The sequence below is a fragment of the Dysidea avara genome, chromosome 8 (genome assembly GCF_963678975.1).
Source record: "Dysidea avara chromosome 8, odDysAvar1.4, whole genome shotgun sequence".
Taxonomy (NCBI): domain Eukaryota; kingdom Metazoa; phylum Porifera; class Demospongiae; order Dictyoceratida; family Dysideidae; genus Dysidea; species Dysidea avara.
In genome coordinates, this window is record NC_089279.1 from 1662618 (window position 1) to 1682828 (window position 20211).

The 20211-nt window shown below is 37.9% G+C and overlaps 1 protein-coding gene across 1 annotated transcript in view; it reads left to right on the forward strand.

Moving 5' to 3' along the window:
* The first annotated feature begins 554 nt into the window (after positions 1-554).
* Positions 555-20211, forward strand: part of LOC136263762 (uncharacterized) — a 30363-nt gene continuing 10706 nt past the window's right edge. Inside the window, exons 1-12 of the mRNA XM_066058398.1 lie at positions 555-860; positions 940-1075; positions 4784-5243; positions 8646-8773; positions 8824-8993; positions 9040-9086; positions 9915-10097; positions 18610-18768; positions 18862-19014; positions 19373-19510; positions 19559-19632; positions 19948-20159. Coding sequence (XP_065914470.1) covers positions 555-860; positions 940-1075; positions 4784-5243; positions 8646-8773; positions 8824-8993; positions 9040-9086; positions 9915-10097; positions 18610-18768; positions 18862-19014; positions 19373-19510; positions 19559-19632; positions 19948-20159 — 2166 coding nt within the window. The remainder of the gene's footprint in view (positions 861-939; positions 1076-4783; positions 5244-8645; positions 8774-8823; positions 8994-9039; positions 9087-9914; positions 10098-18609; positions 18769-18861; positions 19015-19372; positions 19511-19558; positions 19633-19947; positions 20160-20211) is intronic.

Sequence of the window (20211 nt, forward strand, 5' to 3'; positions counted from 1 at the left end):
GTCTAAGGAGGTAAGATCGAGATGTAATAAATTCTTTATCATCAACATCTTCAAGGGAAAGGAGTAGAGGTCTAAGTTTATTTTCTCTTTGTTTACCAAGTTGTCTGTGAGAGACTACAGAATATCAAGCTTGAAAACTGTATTGCAAAGGTCAATAAAATGCTTCTTATCATCTGATGATTCAGAGAAATTATAAACAATCAAGTTGCTTTTTCTACGCTCCCTATCAACTAATTCATCGGCAATGTCCTGAGCAGAGGAAGCAGGGGGTCGTGGCACTGAATGAGACTGAAGAGCACTATAACTAGTAATAGTTTTTGATGTAGTGGTAATTATGGTAGCTAGCTATATGAGATAGCGAGTGAGACCTATAAGCTAGTCGGAGTGATGTAAAATAGGTAGGGAAATAAGTGATGTCGGTGGAGCCATGTCAAAGTGGCTATAAGCACTAGCCGCTTATTAGCTAGCGCCGGCCGGTAGTTTCACAAGATTGCGACACACCCAGCTTGTGTATTCTAAATATTGGTGCAGTTACCAGTGCAGTGCAGTACCGAATGGCGAGTGACGATCAGATGTTAAGTGTTCCTGTTGGTTACAGGAGGATGATATCCTGGGAGCTTAGCGAGGTGAAGGAACGAGTGAAGAAGAAAAAGAAGCGAAAGAAGAGTCAAGTTGACTATTCTTCGTTAGATACTGAGTTAAAAACGGAAGATTTGACTAGCAGTGAAGAAGGGGAGGGCTTGGAAGAATTTTATTCAGCTCCAGAATCTCCCCTCAGCTCTGATGACACGTCCACCAGTGACCCCACATTGTTATCACCAACTAGCAGTTTGACCAGCAGTTTAGGGCTACCAGAAGCAGTGAGGAAGAAGGGAGCTCAGTCGAAGAAGAAAAAGAAGAAACGAAAGACACAGAACCGAAAAATTGCAAGGGGACGAGTTCTTCAGACCAATTTGTAACCTGTTTGAAGATGAAGATAGTGTATTGGCAGTGTCTGACCTGTCTCTGACTGATTTGGGTGGAGTACTCAGTTTAACTGAACTGTGTTTGATAAAGATACAACAAGTTGTGAAAAGTGAGTTTGCTACTGGAAACATAATAAAGACACACAATCAATACATGTAGGCATTGTGCATCTTAAAATTGACCAAATTTCCATAAATTTACGCTTATCTTAATGACAAGACAATTTTGCTTGTTGACAACAGTTTTGTAGCATAAACGTTTATCGTAAATCTTGCTGAGTTTACTTGTTGCAAGCCTCTTATGTGGTAGAGCTGATGATACAGACAAGTGCATTAGAAGCAAGTAGATTCTGTTCTAATTCTAAACACCAGGTGCCCATACTTCTAACTAAGTAGGCAATTATTCAACCATTCAGTATAATAATAATACTGTTCTGTTGAATTTCTAAGTATTTAGTAATTCATGAATTATTTTGTAATCCGGTTGCTATGGAAGCATAACTCTTTAAATCTCAGCTTTACCTGTTTTTCAAGCTACGTAGCACGAATCAAAGTAAAAGTTTATCTACCGGGAAAGTTGATACTGGTGCTGTACGGCCTTCATTTCTCACATACAGGCTGCTTTTAGCATAAGCCATTTTGCTCATTTGGGTACGTAAAGACAAAGATATACATACATACAAACAAACAAATGCACGTTTTTTGTAAAACAATTTCAGGAAATCAGATATAGCTGTGGACACATCTGGTTTAAAACCCATGTCAGGGGTTAATCTAGGGGGGGGGGGGGGGGGCACAGGCCCCCTCTGGGTTAGCTATTGCCCCCCCTAGGTTTATACCTAAAGCCTTGAGAAACGGAAAGGTTTAATTGATCCCAAAGTTGTATAATCCAATGGTCAATATTCAATGGAATCACAGTAAAATTTCACCAAATTTGAGTATATTTACACCTAAATTTTCAAAATTTTCCTGGGGGAGCATGCCCCCAGACCCCCCTAGAATCCGAAGCGACTTACTTCGCCCCCTCTAGGTTTATGTTCTGGGTTGAGCCCTGCATGTATGTAGTTTCATGTTTGGTGTATAAAAATGATTTTTACAGTAGAGGTCTCCTTACTTAGGATTGGATATAGTCCTAAACATGAGTCCCACGGTATAGACCCCAGAGTTTTTCTTAGTTAATTTCATTTTTTCTCCTTGTACAAAAAGCTACCACAACATCTACAATTGTAATGTGAAAATTTTGGCACACACAAACAGCATTTGAATTTTGTACATAATTCTAATGATGTTGCACCTGTGTTTTTATGTACCTGTAATGGAAGAGTTCAACCTTTAAACAATTCAAAGTGAGAGCTATGGTTATAGTTGTTAAAGTTAATAATGATGGCATGTTGAGTACATTCATCAGTAAAAACACATGTTCAGGTCTAAGACAAGCTTATTGTTCCTCAGAGATTGTAAACTGTGATCAACTGGCCTAGTGTTTACATATATTTTGTCTGCATTAAATATGTGTATTAGTAATAATTTCCCAAACCAGTTAATCAAGCATACATTTGACCTAATAAAGGAACTTGTCTTGAATTAGTTCCAAGGTACTACTCTAGTTTGTTTTTAAAAATGTTGTTGATTGTATTTATTTTTGACAATTAATAAAATTAAAGTGGATATAGTACCGGCACCGGTTACGAACGTGAACGGCTATTTTACCGGCACAAGTCCATCATTTGCTGGACTATCAAACAAACCAGTTGTGTCTAGGCGAGCTAGAGTTGGTACGCGTCCAATATGCCCCGAGCATTCAACTTTAGGGCACGCGTCTAGTAGGTTGCCCCGAGCATTCAACTTTAGGGGACGCGAAAAGTAGTTCCTTAGCGTTAGGGGTAGGCTAGGGTTCAGCTTTGGTTTCTTCTTCACTCTTGTTATATATAGAAGTCACTTCAGTTGGATGTTTATAAGGTAGAAACTAAAGGAGATGAATAGCTGCAGCACCGGTGGTATAATCATTACAAACATTGCTTATGAGTACGGATGCCCGGGTTTGAGCCCTCACTTAGACAACTTTTTTTTTTCGCTTTCTTAGGTTTTTTGTACAAGTTTTTTTTAAAATGCACGTAACATTCTAAGTATTATACCCTCTACTGCCGGCAAAATAGCCGGCAAAACAGTGTAACCGGTGCCGGCTCTATATAACCTGCCTAATAAAATTACTTAACCATCCACATGGGAATTTGGTTGGAGTATGACATTAGATTACTGCTAATTTGTTCTTCAGTAAAACTTTGTGTAATGGATAAAAATGACCAAAAGTTGGCACAATAATAATACTCCAAGTGACTGTTCTATTAGAGTATTTTCATCTTTCATATGGTTTTGTACACATTGTGCAGTAGTTGTCATAACTGTACCTATTAGAGTTTCAACGATACAGTGTGTAGACGTATCGATATATTGCCTCTGGTGTATCACGATACAACGATATATTGCATGATACAATGTGGAGTCTAAGCAATGGTCTATGTTGTTTACAATGTTTTTTTTTTATAAGGGAAATAAGTGAGCTAATTTTTCTTTGAGAAGCATTACATACTACTCAGTTTAACCACAATGTACAATAATTTGATTGTCAGCCATGTTAACAAGCCATGATATGTCGATATATCGCGATACATGATATATCGATACAGTTTGTTATCTTAAAACGATACGTGATATATCGATATATTGTTACATCTCTAGTACCTATTATTGTGGTGTTATGCTAATACTCTTTAATCAGCTTATTTATTCCTCTACCATTGTTAGCACATATGTGGCCCGGTCTGCAAAAAAGGGTCTTATAAATTGTCAAGTTTGACTCATCATAACTCCTCCATTTTCAACCTATCACCTTCATATTACACCAAGCCATAGTGTTACATTAGGGGTGTAAGGGTACTAAATTTCAGGGTGATACAACATTCACAAGTCAAGTTACAGTTTGCCAAGTACGTGCAATTGAAAATGCTATTAAACCCTTTTTACAGACCGGGTCTGATATGTACCTTTCACTGCAGTAAAATTCTAGCCACAGAGGATTTCACTGGTATATACTGGCTATGTACAATGCGCCTGTTGAAGTTCTTGAGCTATGCAAGCAAGTTGGGTCTGTTAATTTCAAAGTTTGAGTATACTTTGGGTCAAACTTAAAAACCTATTTTACAGCAATTACATATTACTAGGTTATCTCAATGACAAGGTTACTTGAATAACAACCCACTTGGTTTGGTCCTGTAGGTGACCTTATTTATGAGATTTCACTGTATAACATGGCTGCTACCTTGTAACTAGTCTATTTCCTTTTTGTTTGTGGTTCTCCATCATTTCCACCAGGAATCTCATGTACAATTGATCATGTGATACATCCTATATCTTAACATTTGACATTTCATTTCATCACTAGGACACTCTGTTGGTGTGAAATCCTCAGTAGAAGTAGTGGATGGTTTTGTACTCCTTTGACATTATCTTCAGGAATCTTAAGGATTATTTTTGTATGCCTTCGTTCAAATTACATGTTATTAAATTAGGAGTATTAATAGAAGGGGGCTGCTGTGCTTTTTGTAAGCTTCGGTCTATTACGCATGTTTGAACTAACAGACAGCACATAGGTTAAGAGCTCATTAGATTCGTTCATTAGTTGGTTATCCTATATTTATACTGGGATAATTCTTATTAGCTGCTTATTATAGTTTACTGTCACATTATGTTCAGACCTATAGCACTTGTCATTTTCTAAAGTTTGGAGATGGCTGTCAACATTGTTTTCTTCTCTACAGGTCACAACTTTGAGGACACTACCATTCCATACTTATTCCAAATGATGATCACCCAGGATAAATTGCTCAAGTCAACAACAGCTTTACAGATGCGCTGGGCAGAACGCAACTTCTCCACATTAGAACTCTACCATGACCTGTTGTTAGACTGTAGTCCACAGACTAATAGGAATAATGAGGATAATGAGTTTGTCTTCTACCCTCAACAGTCCTGGCCAGCTTCCATTGCTGTTTCGGCCCCAAGAGCTCACCATACATCATTACATTGTCTCACACCCCATCCGTTATATTGTTTTATTGTTGGGGGGAATAACCTTTCTCTTGCTATGGGAATTATGAGGACTCTTGTGCATTTGTGTGACTTCCTGTTTCCCTTATTTGGAGCTACCAGTGGAGGACTGGATAAAGTGACTTTACAGATTCCAGCTGTGTACCGAATGGATCACTTCTTGAAGAGTAGGTATGTGAGTGTATAGTGTATGTGTGTGTGTGTGCATGCATGTGTGTGTGTGGGGAGGGGGGGAGGCTGTAGTGTATGTTCAATGCCCACACCTTCACCTGTGAGATATTGTACAGCCTCCTGCTTGTAACCCTAGTAGGATTTTCCTGCACTTTGACTGACTGACTGACTGACTGACTGGCTGGCTGGCTGGCTGACTGACTGACTGACTGACTGACTGACTGACTGACTGACTGACTGACTGACTGACTGACTGACTGACTGACTGACTGACTGACTGACTGACTGACTGACTGACTGACTGACTGACTGACTGACTGACTGACTGACTGACTGACTGACTGACTGATTGACTGACTAATGCCTTCACACAAACATTATTTGATAATGGCTAAGGCTACAGGCTTGATTTTTTTTCACTGTTCAACATTGCTTTGTCACGAAACATGGATTAAATGTCCACTAGTGAATCTGCAGGTGTAGGCGACCTCCCTTGTTTCCCTACTTTTTCCAAGAATCTCTAATCGAACTTAAAATTCCTAATTTTTCCTTATACTTGTAATGATTGATAAACAACATAACAGGCCTTGTAAGCTTCAAGTTGAAAGAGGGCATGTCTCTTTTATATTTGAATGAAAATTAAGAGCAGCCATGAGGCATTGTGTAGAGAATTTGTGTATGAAAACATGATAGACAAACTACTGTATAAACACTGTAAGAAGATACTTCTGTGCATAATTTGTGATTTACTCAATTTACACGTCCTTAGTGATGCATATCAATGTAATTGATGAATTATGAAATATATGATGAATTACAAAATACATTTAAATTTAGCTAGTATTTTAAAAAATTGTTAATTTAAAAATGAAGTAGGGATCTATGCAATAAAAAGTAGTGAAACAAGAGATGAATGAGCTCAGTGGGAAGCCCCTACTTTGGCATTGAACAAAATAATAATATATGTGACCAGATTTTGGAAAAATGATCCAAAATTGCACATTAGAAGTTTCGAGATAAAAGGTTTTAAAGAATTCAAACCAGCATAACTCTCCAAGGATAGCAAGCACACATATGAAATTTACACAAGAGATGCATCAATCTATTACCTTTCAGGCCACTTCCAGTATTTGTAGCTGCTCGTAGAGTTTCCCACCAAATAAGATAGAAAATCTGAGCAGTTGGACGAGTGGGGTAGTATCACAAATGCTCACAAAGGGGTGAGGGTGGCGGGGTTAGACATCAAAATGGAGGCAGTCCACGATTGGAGTCTGACCAACATTATAAGGCTGTCCACCAGTAAACCACTGGTTCTTGCCAAGCTAGGTCCTTCACAAGGCCTAAAACCACCATTTGAGCTCTACACATCACCATGAAAAGACGTCTGTTGAAACCAGCCTCGAGTAGTTTGAGTGGTACTGAGTGTCAATACTAGTAGCACGATAGTGTAGCTATCCACTGGTGGTGTTAGTTTGATTTTTCCTGATGTGTGATTTGGATCGGTTTTATAAAATCTGGTCACAAATAGCTAATGTGTCAAAGTAGGACCTTTCCCACTGAGCTATGCTGTAACACCTCTTGTTTCACTACTTTTTATTGCATATCAAAACTTGCTATTGGGAATTCATAACATCAAGTTTTACTATTAGATCTTATGAATTATGTAATATAACAGCTAAAAATCAACTCCATGTCATTTTGGTAGTCTTAGCTTAGTAAAACCAGTTGATTGAAAAACCTTGTTGAGGCCATCATTTCTTGCCATATGTAAAATACATGCATTTTATACTAAATACAAAAAAAAAGCAGTTAGCATCCTTAATCTCTACAGGACATTATGCAAAAAAATTAAAGCCCTTGAATTGCTCTACATGATTCTGCCCAAAGTAATGCTCTAGCATTACCATAGTAACGTTTATTTACAACACAATAATGTGCCCCCATGTAATTTATATTGGTGATGTGTTGCCAGTGCTACCAGTTTTGGTATGCCTAAAAGGGTCTAGGTAAACATGAAAAGGGTCTAAGTACAATGGATCCTCACTAATCTGAACTCCAATAATCTGAATGCTTGCTAATCCGAACAGTAGAAGTGACTGTTCTATTAGAGTATTTTGTCAACTAGTGTGTATTCTATTAGAGTAGTTGAACTAGGCTCTGTATAATTATAATCAATGGTTCACTAATGGATTAGTCTGGACAAATTCACTAATCTGAACATACTTTTCTCAACTTGAGAACAGAGCTGTTCGGATTAGTAAGGATCCACTGTAACTCCAAAATCCACCACTAAAGGGAACTAAGCAATTAAATATTGGAAACTTTGGCTGCTGATATCTCACAAATGGCTAGAGCAAATTCAATAAAATTTGCTGGGGGATAACCTGCAGCTGTAATGAAATATGGTGTCAGAGTCGTAGCTACAATGCAAGTAGATGAGGCAGTTGCCTCACCAAATAGGTGACTGAAGTCACTGAACTGAGAGCTACATTAGACCTTTTAGATGCATTGAAAGCTTGTGTTAACAAAGTTTATATGCTTTTTTTTTTTTTTTTTTTTTTTGTTATATGCTATTTAGTTCAACTTATTGTACATAGTAAGAATCCATCCAGTACTAGGCGATTAGCTACTGAGGGCTGGTCAAGTAAGATCAATATACTCTAATAGAGCACTCACCCTAATGCAACAGTCAAGCAAATTTTTAATATAATAGTTTTGATAAATTAAACTACTTGAATTGCTCTCACAATCAATCTCAGATGGTCTAACTTTCCCAGGGGAGCATAACCCAGATCACCTGGATTGACGTGCTCAAGTGAAGGTCTGAGCTATGTACATAAAATACCATAATGTGCATTCTTTGCAATTACCATAATAGTAAGACTAAAATTATCCAGATTCAATCTTAATAGCTTGTAACTCTTAATTTTCAAAAATTTCCCTGGGGGAGAGAGGAGGCAGCCCCCAGACTCCCTAGCTGGAGGATTGTACTTACACACTACAGTGCACACATTCATAAAACAATGTAAGGTGTGTCTTACCTATTTAAAATTTCTAGCTATGCCCCTGGGTGTGATTTAGAGTTGGGACCATAGAACTATGATTGTGTGAAAATCACATTTCCTTTCTTCCTGTTGATATCCTGTTAATCTATGTATGGTGTACCATGGTGTGTCATGCTGGCTTTGTTGGCCACACGACACACTACCATGTGTCTTGATTTACAAGACTTTTCAACTTCAAAACGTGTATAAGAAATCTCTTGTCCTTGTGGGTGTGTGGAATAACAATTTGATAAACAGTATACGTACTAGCAAGAGTAAATAATATTATTTACTCTTGGTACTAGTTACTACAATATACCACTGTATAGTCACGTCACATAGATCTCATCATATTCAGGTATCCCAAGGTTACCAAGTCACATTCTGAGTGTTTGAAGTTGTGGCCAGCTTATGTCTGCTGGGCCCGTGGGCACATGAAACAAGCTTCTGACTTTTTTATCGAAGCCATAGCAAAACTGAAAGACAGTGAGTTACTATCATTATGTGTTGGTGTAATGTGTGCACTAATATATTAGAATGTGACAAGGCCATCTGTTGGAATGAGCTGGGAAGGATGATGGTATGGTGTGGAGATCGACAACATGCATCGACATTCTTCAGAAAGAGCCTGGAGGTTGTGTTTGACATGTTAGATGACAGAGACTTGATGAAAGAAGAACGTTTGAAATACGTTCACCATAAACTGGTATGGTATGGTGTGGGTTGGTGTACATTAAATGGAGTACACACAGGTACAAGTGAGTACATTTGCTATGATGGCATCTGCCTGGGATGTGGGGTGAGTTGCTATAGTGATATATGTGGTGATTCCAAAAAATGATTCAACAAACTGATATTCACAAAACTAACACATTCAAATACTATTTACAACAAATCATTTCTGGAATGCTTGTAAACTCATACACATGTTTTACTTCTTAACTCATAGGATTTGTAATGTTGAACAGTCTGTGACTTCTAACATAAGGGCTTTAACTAAGGCTCCCACAGGTATAATTTTCTGTCAGGTTCTGTTATGAGTAAACATCAGCAGAATCCAGTCTGATTACAGGTGGAAATTACAAGTGTTAATCCAGTTCTCTCCCTCTCCCTCTCTCTCTCTCTCTCTCCAATATGATTGGGGTGTTAAAAACTTAAGATGTTTTATGCAATCTGGTCAGGAATCGTTCTACAACTTTGAGAAGTAGTTCTGAACTATCAACAGATTGTGGTTTTCATCCACAGACCTTTGAACATGATCACTGTAAAGTTCATTACCATGTGACTGCTCTGAAGATATTTCAACAAACAGATATAATTCAACACAAGAACTAAGCATTACTATACTCCATTGGTACTCTCATTACATTCTAATCAAGTCAATACCGGGGTTACATGTTTTGGTGGACCACTAAACAAGCACTCTAATAGAACAGTCAGTAGGTGTGATGATGCCGATAGAGCTTGACTTTACAATACATAGTAACTCAAGTTGTCATGTTACTGTTTGGTAGCCTATACCGTACATTATTGTATCATTGCATATGTCTACCATTAACAATATTATAATGTAACTAGTTGCACATAATGTGATATGATATATATTGTACACAACTTGTTAACACAGAGTAATGAATGAGGAGAGTGCCAGAGGGGCAGCAAAGTCATGGCAGGTTGTGTTGAAGGAATATGATACTGTCAGTGGTGGAGGTGTGTCCACTTGGTACTTCCATCAAGCTGCCATGGAGTCTCGACTGTGTTTCCACTCTGTCTGTTGTGTTGTGGGGAGTGAACCAATGAAGAGTCAAAGGTGAGTTAGTCATATAGGGTAGTATATCAGTCACACTTGGTATAAATTATTCATGTGGCTGCTATGTGACCATTGGTACTATTTTTTTTTGTGACCATCTCAACAAAAACCCGACTTGTTCACACAAGCATGCATATTGAGAAATCAATATTTTATTAAAATCATAAAATTACGCATGCTACAAAGAAAATACGCAAGTTTTTATCGGGCCAGAAGAAAAACTCAAATTTATTAAAACTATACACCATCTTATTCACTGGGAGTTCGAAAATCTTTCTGTAGCCCCAATGGTATGCGTGTCACATGCGTTTGTTTACAATGCAGTAAACGTTAGCAAGATTGTCATAATTTCTTCAACTAAACCGCCTTCATACCCATATGCATAAGTGACTACAGGGCTAACACTATACCTTGGCTGATTTGCTAATCCATGGTGAACATTTTAAACCAAATTGCATCATTGTCGACTAATGCACATGAAAATTATGGCTGCTAATGTAAGTGCCAGTAGTTTATTTTTTGTAGAGTTGCTGTACAAGTAGATTATCTTGCTCTTCCTACTGTCTAACGCTATAATACTCACCACAGAAGGTTGAAACTTTGGTGATCCATTCCTTGCATACTGCAGATAATGCTGAGAAAACAACAAAAAAAATTTGGAAGTTGTGTAAACAAGTCAGGTTTTTGCTGAGGCGGTCACATTTATGGTGGGGTCAACTAAGCCATGTTGCGTTGTTTATGAGGAGCTATTTGCAATGATTGCCCACGTAGGTTTCAACATTAAATTTCTCTTAGTAATGTCATTATATCATTCTGTGGTTTGGCTAAACAAAGTTAGGCATAACGTTTTCACAAGAGTACAGGGAGTACTCTTTTTGCTAACCCCTTCCTCCTTCCCAAAGTGTACAATTAAAGTGTTTATGTGATAGATATTTCCATATAATCAGTGTTAATTTGGTTTTCTTCAATACATTTCTCCTACTTGTCAGAACGTAGGCATTGAAAAGATGCTGATTACTTCAAACATACTTATTATAGCATCTTAAAACAGGCTGTAGGACTGGGTGTCTTACAGACCTTTAGCACTCGTGCTGTAAAGTCTCAATAAACATTAAAAATGTATAGCCTTATGTACCACTCTGCGTGGGCAGTTCAAAGTCACCGCCAGTGCCATAATTTGTATATTGCACTGCTGCAGACCGCAGTGAGTGCATTATAACTTGTAACGCACTGGTTGCGGTTTTGTAGACCACAACGAGTGCATTATAAGTTATAATGCACCGACCGCAGTGCAATATACAGATATTGCACTGGCTGCGGTTTTATGCAGCATAGCACAAGTGCCGGTGGCGAAGACCACTACGACACCTCACCTAATAGGTGGAAGGACACTTCACAGATCACTCGAATTCTTTTATAGCCTGACATGTAAAGGTCGATTGTGGGCCATAACGTCACCAATACGTATAATGTTTACAAGCAGCCAATGGCGATCGAAAAAGCCAACACGGGTGGCCACAACTCTAGTCTACATATATATATATATAAACGTACTTATACACCTTACTAGTCTGGTGCCATCTTAGCCCAGATTAAACTGTAGTCCACTTTGACAATGACTCAATAAAACAAATATATTCTAAATAATACTAACCTTTACGTTCGATTCTGGTAACCAGTTTTGTCATGCCACCAGATTCGAGTTTAGCCAGTGTGAATAGTAAGAATTAGACTAGTATCGTTTAGTAGTTGGGTTTTGTTTACTTAAAATGTCTATTTAGCTACTTTTTTTCGCTCGAGGGAATCACTATAGCGATTAGTCTGGCGCTTAGTCTATATGGCGATTGAGTGATCACGCTGGCATGTTGAGCACTACATAATGAGAGTCGAACAGCGAATGCAGGTTAGTGATATAACCCATAGCGTACTAGCTTTCAATGTCTCAGGTGGCTGCAGTACTGCAGGGGAACGTCATCACAACGTCCGGCTTGGTTACCCACAATCGATGTTAGAAACCTGGCCTTTATAAGTGTTACAGCTGTCTTGTGAGACTCTCCCCACCTATTAGGTGAGTGGTACATAACAGTTATACAACGTGCACTCGTGCTCTGCCTGTATAAACGCACTTGCCTTCGGGCCTAACGGCCCTCAGGCTCGTGTGTTTATATCAGGCAGAGCACTCGTGGCCGTTGTATAACTATATAATGTAGCCTACTTTCCTGTGTAGCCAGCTTCTAAAGCAGTCATTCAGAGTCCAACTACAACTCAGATTTCGTCACCTTAAACATTCCAAACACTAATACTAAATTATCATTACTTTACTAGCTGCAGTACCTGCCCTTCATGGAGGTTGAACTAAATTAATGATTTACCATATATGGCAAAACTTTTGAGGGGGAAACCAGTCGCAGTTTTCACGATTATGTTGCCAACTGCGAATGTTTTCCCCTTGAATAGTTTGTGTTCAAAAAACCTAAAAATTATATATAATTATACCTTTTTGCATTTTGTAGGTCTTCATAGCCAGAGCAGCGGTGTTGCAAGCTCACACATTTGACGTTCTTTAATTGGAGAAAAAGATAGTATTTGTTTGGGAATGCTCCATTTTTTAATGCTCAACACATGGCGAGGCTTAAGTATGTCAAGCTCAAGAAACCGACTTTGCCAGATCTGGAGGGGTCCTTAAATGCTTATCATGTGTCACCAGGCGCTTAGCCACTATCCACGAATGTTTTCCCCGCAAATTGCAAGATTTCTATGCAACCGTGAATATTTTTCCACGAATTGCAATGCTTCTGTGCATCCGCAAAAGTTTTCCCCCTCGAAAGTTTTGCCATATACGATGTTATTGTGCCTGCTCTTCATGGAGGTGGTGAATTATGTTTGTTGTACTTAACCATATATGTACATGTATTTTTTGTTAAGCAATATACACTCTAGTGTCCATGGCTGTAATCCATTTAGCTCACCGATTGTAGCACAAATTGATGCAGTATAATATTATTTATATTCAAGTGTACATTTATACACACGCACATGCATCTGTATTTGTAAAAAAAATTAAAATGCAAGTGTACACGTGAGTTAGTTTGTACATCCATATGATTGATCAGTTGAATACACAGTGAAGATTCACAGTGAAGATTCACAGTGAAGAGTCACAGTGAAGAGTCACAGTGGTTTATTAGTTCTATCATATTTATTCAGTTCCCCTTGCTCCTAGCCTCTATCACTCCAAGTAGTTACTTGTCAATATTCAAAGTTATATTTGATTCTTTTGCCTTTGGCTCACTCAGAGCTGTGTACCTATTCCCTTCAGCTCTGCATTGTGGTGTTCTTATCCTTCTCCCCAGAGTTCATATTCTGCTGCGCCATGTACAAACTATAACTATTGGCTTTGCCTGCCAGCTGTAATTCTCATGGAAGTTTATGAATTCTAGCATACGTAGTTCCAGTTTCCCTCACTCCTAGCCTCAATCACTCCCAGTAGGTAGGGACTTGTCAATTTTCGAAGTTACGTTGGTTCTGTTGTCTTTGGAACACTCAAAGCTGTGGGCCTATCCCATTCAGTTCTGGCCTGCATTGTTCGTAAAATTCCTAATTTTTTTCTTATACTTGTTATACTTCAATTTTCCTGTTTTTGTTGAATTGTAAGGGTATTTCATTAACTATAGGCATGCATTCCACCATGGGATACACTATTAATTTTGGGGTAGACAGTAGGCTTGTGGAGTTTGAAGTTAATTACTGGCAAGATGTGGGCGTGGCACGTGTCAGAAAACATTGGAGACTTCCATTCCTTTGTGAAATCCTAATGGTAGAAATCGCCATGTAACTACCACCAAAGGATGCTAATTATAACGTAGATTAATGGCATAGGGCTGCAGTCACCATTCCATGTAGTGGGAAGATGATAAACCTGTTTACGAACTTGTGTTATTGGCAGTTTTCAGCGCTGTATAGCAAACAGAACATGATATTAATAAACTCGTCAATGCCATCTTTATGATAATAAATGTACAGCAATTCCAGGGTCGATCGATGTTATGGTTTGGGAGTTACATAGCTGGATCACGGACAGACAGACAGCTTTTCAGCTTTATATAGTAGATGTGGTGCTACTAAGACCAACAATTTTAAAACATGCAGGTGAATTTCCCCCCTCCCCTCAGGGCAACTCCAGGAATTTTGGTGACAAGTTTCCAAATTTTCAGTTGTATTCACACTTAAATTTTTGGGGGGGGGGGCATGCTTTCCCATTTTTGAAAATTGTGTATTCTGAGATTGAATCTGATAACACGTTTCACCAAAAAAATCCTTAAAGCTGACATTTTAAACATACTGTATGTTAAGAATTGAATATAGGCTGCTTATGCTTGCTTCTGTTGGCATGGTATCAGGAGCAGGCTAAAGAGTTAAGAGGTAAGCTTTATGAAGTTTGAAGCATACAACAGACATGGATGCCATTCTGGGGGCATGCCCCCAGGAGCACTCTGAGATATGATGATTTTTACTGTGTTGGTACAGGTAACTTAATACAAAACGTAACTGTTCTATTAGGGTAGTTGACTGCTCTATTAGAGTATTTCTATCTGAACCTTGCAAGTTAATGGACAACCAATTTTAATCGGCTGAATATACTCAACCTCCTGGAAACCTCAGAACCCTCCAAGATCTGCCCCTGCCTCCTAGCATACTTTCTGTACTCTTGTGCAAATGCTGAAACTAATGGATGTTCCCTTATATATTTCTATAGCCTACCAATTTCATAGAAGTAACCAGGTGATTTTTGATGAATAACTACATTTTGCACATGTAGTAGACGTTTAGCAGAAAGTTTAATTAAAATGTAAGAATAAGTGTACACTGTTGGACACAGCTCCTTCATTTCACGTAATCGTACAATAAACAAATTGCGCTACCATATAGTTTTATTTATTTATTATTTGCTTTACAGCATACATACAACAAGATATGTACAGTATAAACATTAGTAGTCCTTAAAATCTAGTGTATGCTGAAGGTCCACTGACATCCAGTGCCAGTGGCCAGGAGTAAGTAGTTATTAGGATTAGTTATAGTTACTTATATTATATAAAACTCATTTAAAGCAGGTGATCAAGTTTGGAGGTTTGGGGGACTTATTACAATTACTACAGGGACAAACAAAAGAAAAAGTGCATGCATTGTCAGGATCAAAATTTAGTTCAAAATGATTTCATAGAAAGTTTGTAAGCTTTTACTTGATAGTAGGTAGGCTAAGATTGTAATTTATTATTGGTAAAACATTCCATATACGAGGGAGTCTGTTGAAATAGAAGTTGCTGCTGGAAACATTAGTAGTTCTTATGTGTTGCAGTTTATAGCTAGATCCTGATCGTGTGTTTCCTGAAGTGAATTTAATATAGTCAGTGACATTAAATACATTTGTAGGGACTTTAAGGCTTTTGATAAAAAACATTATGTCACAGATGTCCAAAACATACATTAAAGGTAAATTTTGAGCTCAAGTAATCGAGATTTATAGTTGCTGGTATAGTCATTCAATATGTACTTTGTTGCGCGATGCTGAAGCTGTTCTAGTTGTCTGATATCTTTTAATGAATATGGTTTCCAGAGTGTTGAACAAAACATTAATTGGGATCTGACTAGCAATATATATAGATGTTTCTTGGATATAGCAGCTATGTTTGTTGAAAAGGAATGTCATAATAAGCCTAACATCTGATAAGCCTTTGATATTAAGTGTTGGTGGTGGGGTCCCTAGTCTAAATCTGATGAGATAATGATACCTAGATCTCTATATGAGTAGTCACTTTGGGTATAACATTGTTGCCTATAGAGTAGGATGTTTTCAGGTGAGGTTTAAAAGACATGAATAAAATTTTGGATAGACTGAACAGTAGATCAGAGTTGATACTCCATCCATCTAGATTATCTACATCCTTTTGCAGATCTAGACTGTCATTTGTATCAGTTATAGTCTTAAAGCACTTTTTGTCGTCTGCAAATAGTAATAATATTGAAGTCAATACATGGTCTGGTAGATCGTTAATGTAGACAAGAAACAGTAGAGGGCCCAAGATGCTGCCCTGGGGAATCCCTGATAAGACTGGTAGGAAATCAGAGAATTGATTATTTATCTTTACGCACTGTTGACGGTGTAGGAGATAGAATTTAAACCATAGCCATAGGTTGCCAGATATACCTAGTCTACTTAGTTTTAGCAATAGTTGATTATGAGGCACACTGTCAAATGCTTTACGAAAGTCCAAATAGATAACGTCAGTTTGATGGTTAGTATTTATTACTTGGTTGAAAAGGATAAGCAATTGTTGAATTACAGATCTATTTTTGAGGAATCCAAATTGTGCAGGTGAAATAAATTTGTTGAGATGGTCAATGACTTTATCATATATCAATTTTTCAAGTACCTTTGAGGTGTTACATAACAATGATATAGGACAGTAATTTGTAACTGATCCTCTGTCACCAGACTTAAATATGGGAATTACAGTGTGAGTGCACCATTCTAGTGGAATAACATGTTTGCGAAGTGAAAGGTTGAACAAATAGTGTAGTGGTCTATAGAGAAATGAAGCACAATTTTTCAGAAATTTTGGCCCAATTCCAACTGGCTTATGTGGGTCCAATTAGTTAAGAGCGTTAAAAGTATCTTCTTCAGAAATATCAATTGAGACTATATGTTATTGGGTGCTAGAGTCTAGAGACTTGCTAGGAGGGGGTTGGTTAATATTAGTAGTAGTAGTTAACACGGAGTAAAAGTAATTATTAAACAATGATGCCTTTTGTTTATCATTGGTTGTGCTGTTACCATTATAATACACAGTGTGTGAGATAGGATCAGATTTAGTCAAACTTCTGATGTAGCTAAATATCTTGGGTTGATTGGTAGTAATAAGCTTAGATTCATATGCAGATTGAGCAGCTGAGGCTTCCTCTGCAGCTTCAAACTCAGCAGCCTGCAATTGATCTTTGATATGAGGTGTGGGAGATTTTGAGTACCGCTTTCTAAGTGAACGAAGACATTTGATTTTATGCTTTAAGCTTGGGGTAAACTATTTAGGAAAATCACTGAGTTTTATCTTGATTTGTGGAACAAACTGGTGAATTGCATCAAGTAGAATTAAAGTCCATACAAATTCTACGTCAGACGAATTAAAGCAGGGAGAAAAGTCAACATGTGAAAGGTATTCATTTGTTGAATCAAAGTCTGCCTTTAGAGTAATCATATAAATTAATAGAATCACTTACTGTTGTGGCATTGCAATTATGAAGCAGGTTAAGATTAAAGGTAACAGAGTAGTGGTCTGATTTAAGCAATGGGTTATCTTCTGTGTGAATTTGGGGACTGGAAATATTTTCGTCACAGTTGGTAATTATGAGATCCAATACGTATATTTCCTTGGACATGAGTAGAATATTCAACAATCTGGGTATAGTTATGCTGAAATATTAGATCACAGATTTTAGAAGAAAACTGGGAGTTTGCACTTAGTGTTGACCAAACAACATCTGGGGTGTTGAAATCACCCATAAATACAATAGGATCATCCTCCTTCGTTAGGAAAGATACGTATGAAAGTAAATGTTCTCGGTAGTCAGTTCCACTATTTGGAGGATTATACAATAGACAGATTTTACAGGGCTTGCTGGTCAGGATTTCAACAGTAACCACTTCAATATCATCAGGGCTAGTTAACAGTTTGTTAGGAATACTCATGTCAATTGCTAACATAACACCACCACTACGAGACGAGCGATCTTTACGATAGATAGTGTAATTGGGAGGAAAATTTCATTATTATAGATATGGTCAGAAAGCCAAGTTTCTGTTATTCTGTAGATTTTGTAATTTGAAGTAAGTATAAAACTATTGAAGTTCTTCAACTTGTTGACAAGACTTCTAGAATTCCACAAGTACACTGGGATTGGGTCTGGTTTTACTAAACGTGAGTTAGGTTCATTGATATTTTGGTCAAACTCAGGGGTATCAGGAATTCTGATTACCCGCATCGACTGACATAGCTGATGAGGAGGTTTGAGCAAGTGGGGAAGTTTGGGCAAGATTTGGTGCACTTGTGTTCACAATACTTGTGTTGAATCTTCTTAGTTGTCTTCGTACAATTGAGCCATTCTTTATGATCAGGTTTGTTTCACCTTGTTGTCTACGCAGTTTTAATTCATCTACTAGTTTCTTGTGCTTGGCTCTTTCGAACTTTGTCATGTCAGGGGTGATAAATACTTTCTTGTAATTGTCATGGAAGCGAAGGCAGGGTTTAATTTTGTGGCTTTCAATATTTCTTCTTTGTCTGCTTTCTACATCTAATAACTATACGTACATAAGCATTTGTGGTGTGTAATTGGGTTGGCAACTTTGGCTATAATTACAGGCCATGGACTACTAACTGTCTTTGGGTTGTATACATATTTGTACTTGTCCAATCATCTCACATGAGTCATGTGATCAGGTCATGTGATGCTCCCACAGGAGGGGTAATACAATGTTACAGTGGTTGAAGGATTGTGAGAAGTTTGGACTGGAGTATGCCCCAAACTATCCAGCCATCTACTATCACCTGTCTCTGGTCTATGCTCTGATGAACATGCCAGAGATGTCACGAAGAAACTTCCTCCATTATATCAACAAGTGAGTTATGTGCTGTGAAATAGTGTTGATAGATGACAACTACAACTGTTAATAGACAAATTATGAAATATTCATTGAAGCTTCCTTCTTCAGTTTTGCAGGTTTTCAGAGGTGGCCTACTGGCAATCATCAAACATCTCCATGGCAACCTATGATGGATTTAATGGGTAAAGACATGGCATCAGCTCCAGTATTGTCTTTTAGTTGGCGGACAAGATTACTACATCCTTTGTATCCTTATTTGGAGTACGTGTATGTTGGTGTGTTTCTGTGTGTAGTGTAGTGTGTGTGTGTGTGTGTGGTGTGTTTGTGTGTGGTGTGTTTGTGTGTGGTGTGTTTGTGTGTGGTGTGTTTGTGTGTGTATAGTGTAGTGTGTGTATAGTGTAGTGTGTACGTGTATGTGTGTTGTGTGAGTGTAAGTTTGTTTTATGTGTGTGTGTGTGTGTGTGTGTGTGTGTGTGTCAGCACTGACTCAACACTTTGGTAAAACACGATAGGTATGATTATGTACATATTGCCAAGAAATTTTCAGCTTTTTTGTGAACACAGGATAGACACACTAGACAGACACAATCTTATTATTCCTCTTATTGCTGGTCCACAGTTCACAGGAGATACACTACCTAGCTGATCATTGTTCAGACCAGATCAACCTTCACTTCACTGAAGATGGCTACCTCACTGGTGACATGTCCATGGATTTCCCACCAATGAGATGTGTGCTGTTGGATCCTGTGACAGGGTAAGGAGCTAATATACCATTATTACTTGATTGTGTTCCTATTTGTAGGAAGGTATGTTTTTCACCAAGCTCAGCTCTAGCTCATTATAATGAACAGTTTTGTCATCATGTTGATAGGCCTGGTGAGTTTGTTGTTAGAACTGATCACCTAGCTGTGATGCAGTAACTATATTAGTTATCAACTTTTCTGTACAATACATGAACAATAGTACGTAAACACTGTTAGTCTTTGGGAGTGAACACAAATTCACCTCTTTGATAGCAAATGGTTTGCACTACAATGGTTACTCTGTATACAGACCAATTTTCAAGTCATTCCTTCTAGCAGTTATTTGGTTACTCCGTATATAAACTCTCTAGGCATTAATTGTTTTATTTGTAATTTTTTTAATATTGCACATACTACCTGTGAATCACTGTATTACTGTATCTTGTAGCTTGCTATGTACCCCCACAACCACTGAAACTACTGGACACAGAGTGGTGTAGTGTGGAGTTGGTGGTTGGTCAAACTCATGATCACTCCTTAAAAACCTACCGGGAAATATTTAAGTCCAGTTGTTACCACACAATACTACACTGGTATGGTACAGATGGTAGTCATGCTAAACTAGACCTTCGTAAACTGATCCGTAAAGCTGCTAAGGATGTGAGTGGATTAAAATTTAGCTGGTTGAGTACAATTGGCTGTTTTCATTCGA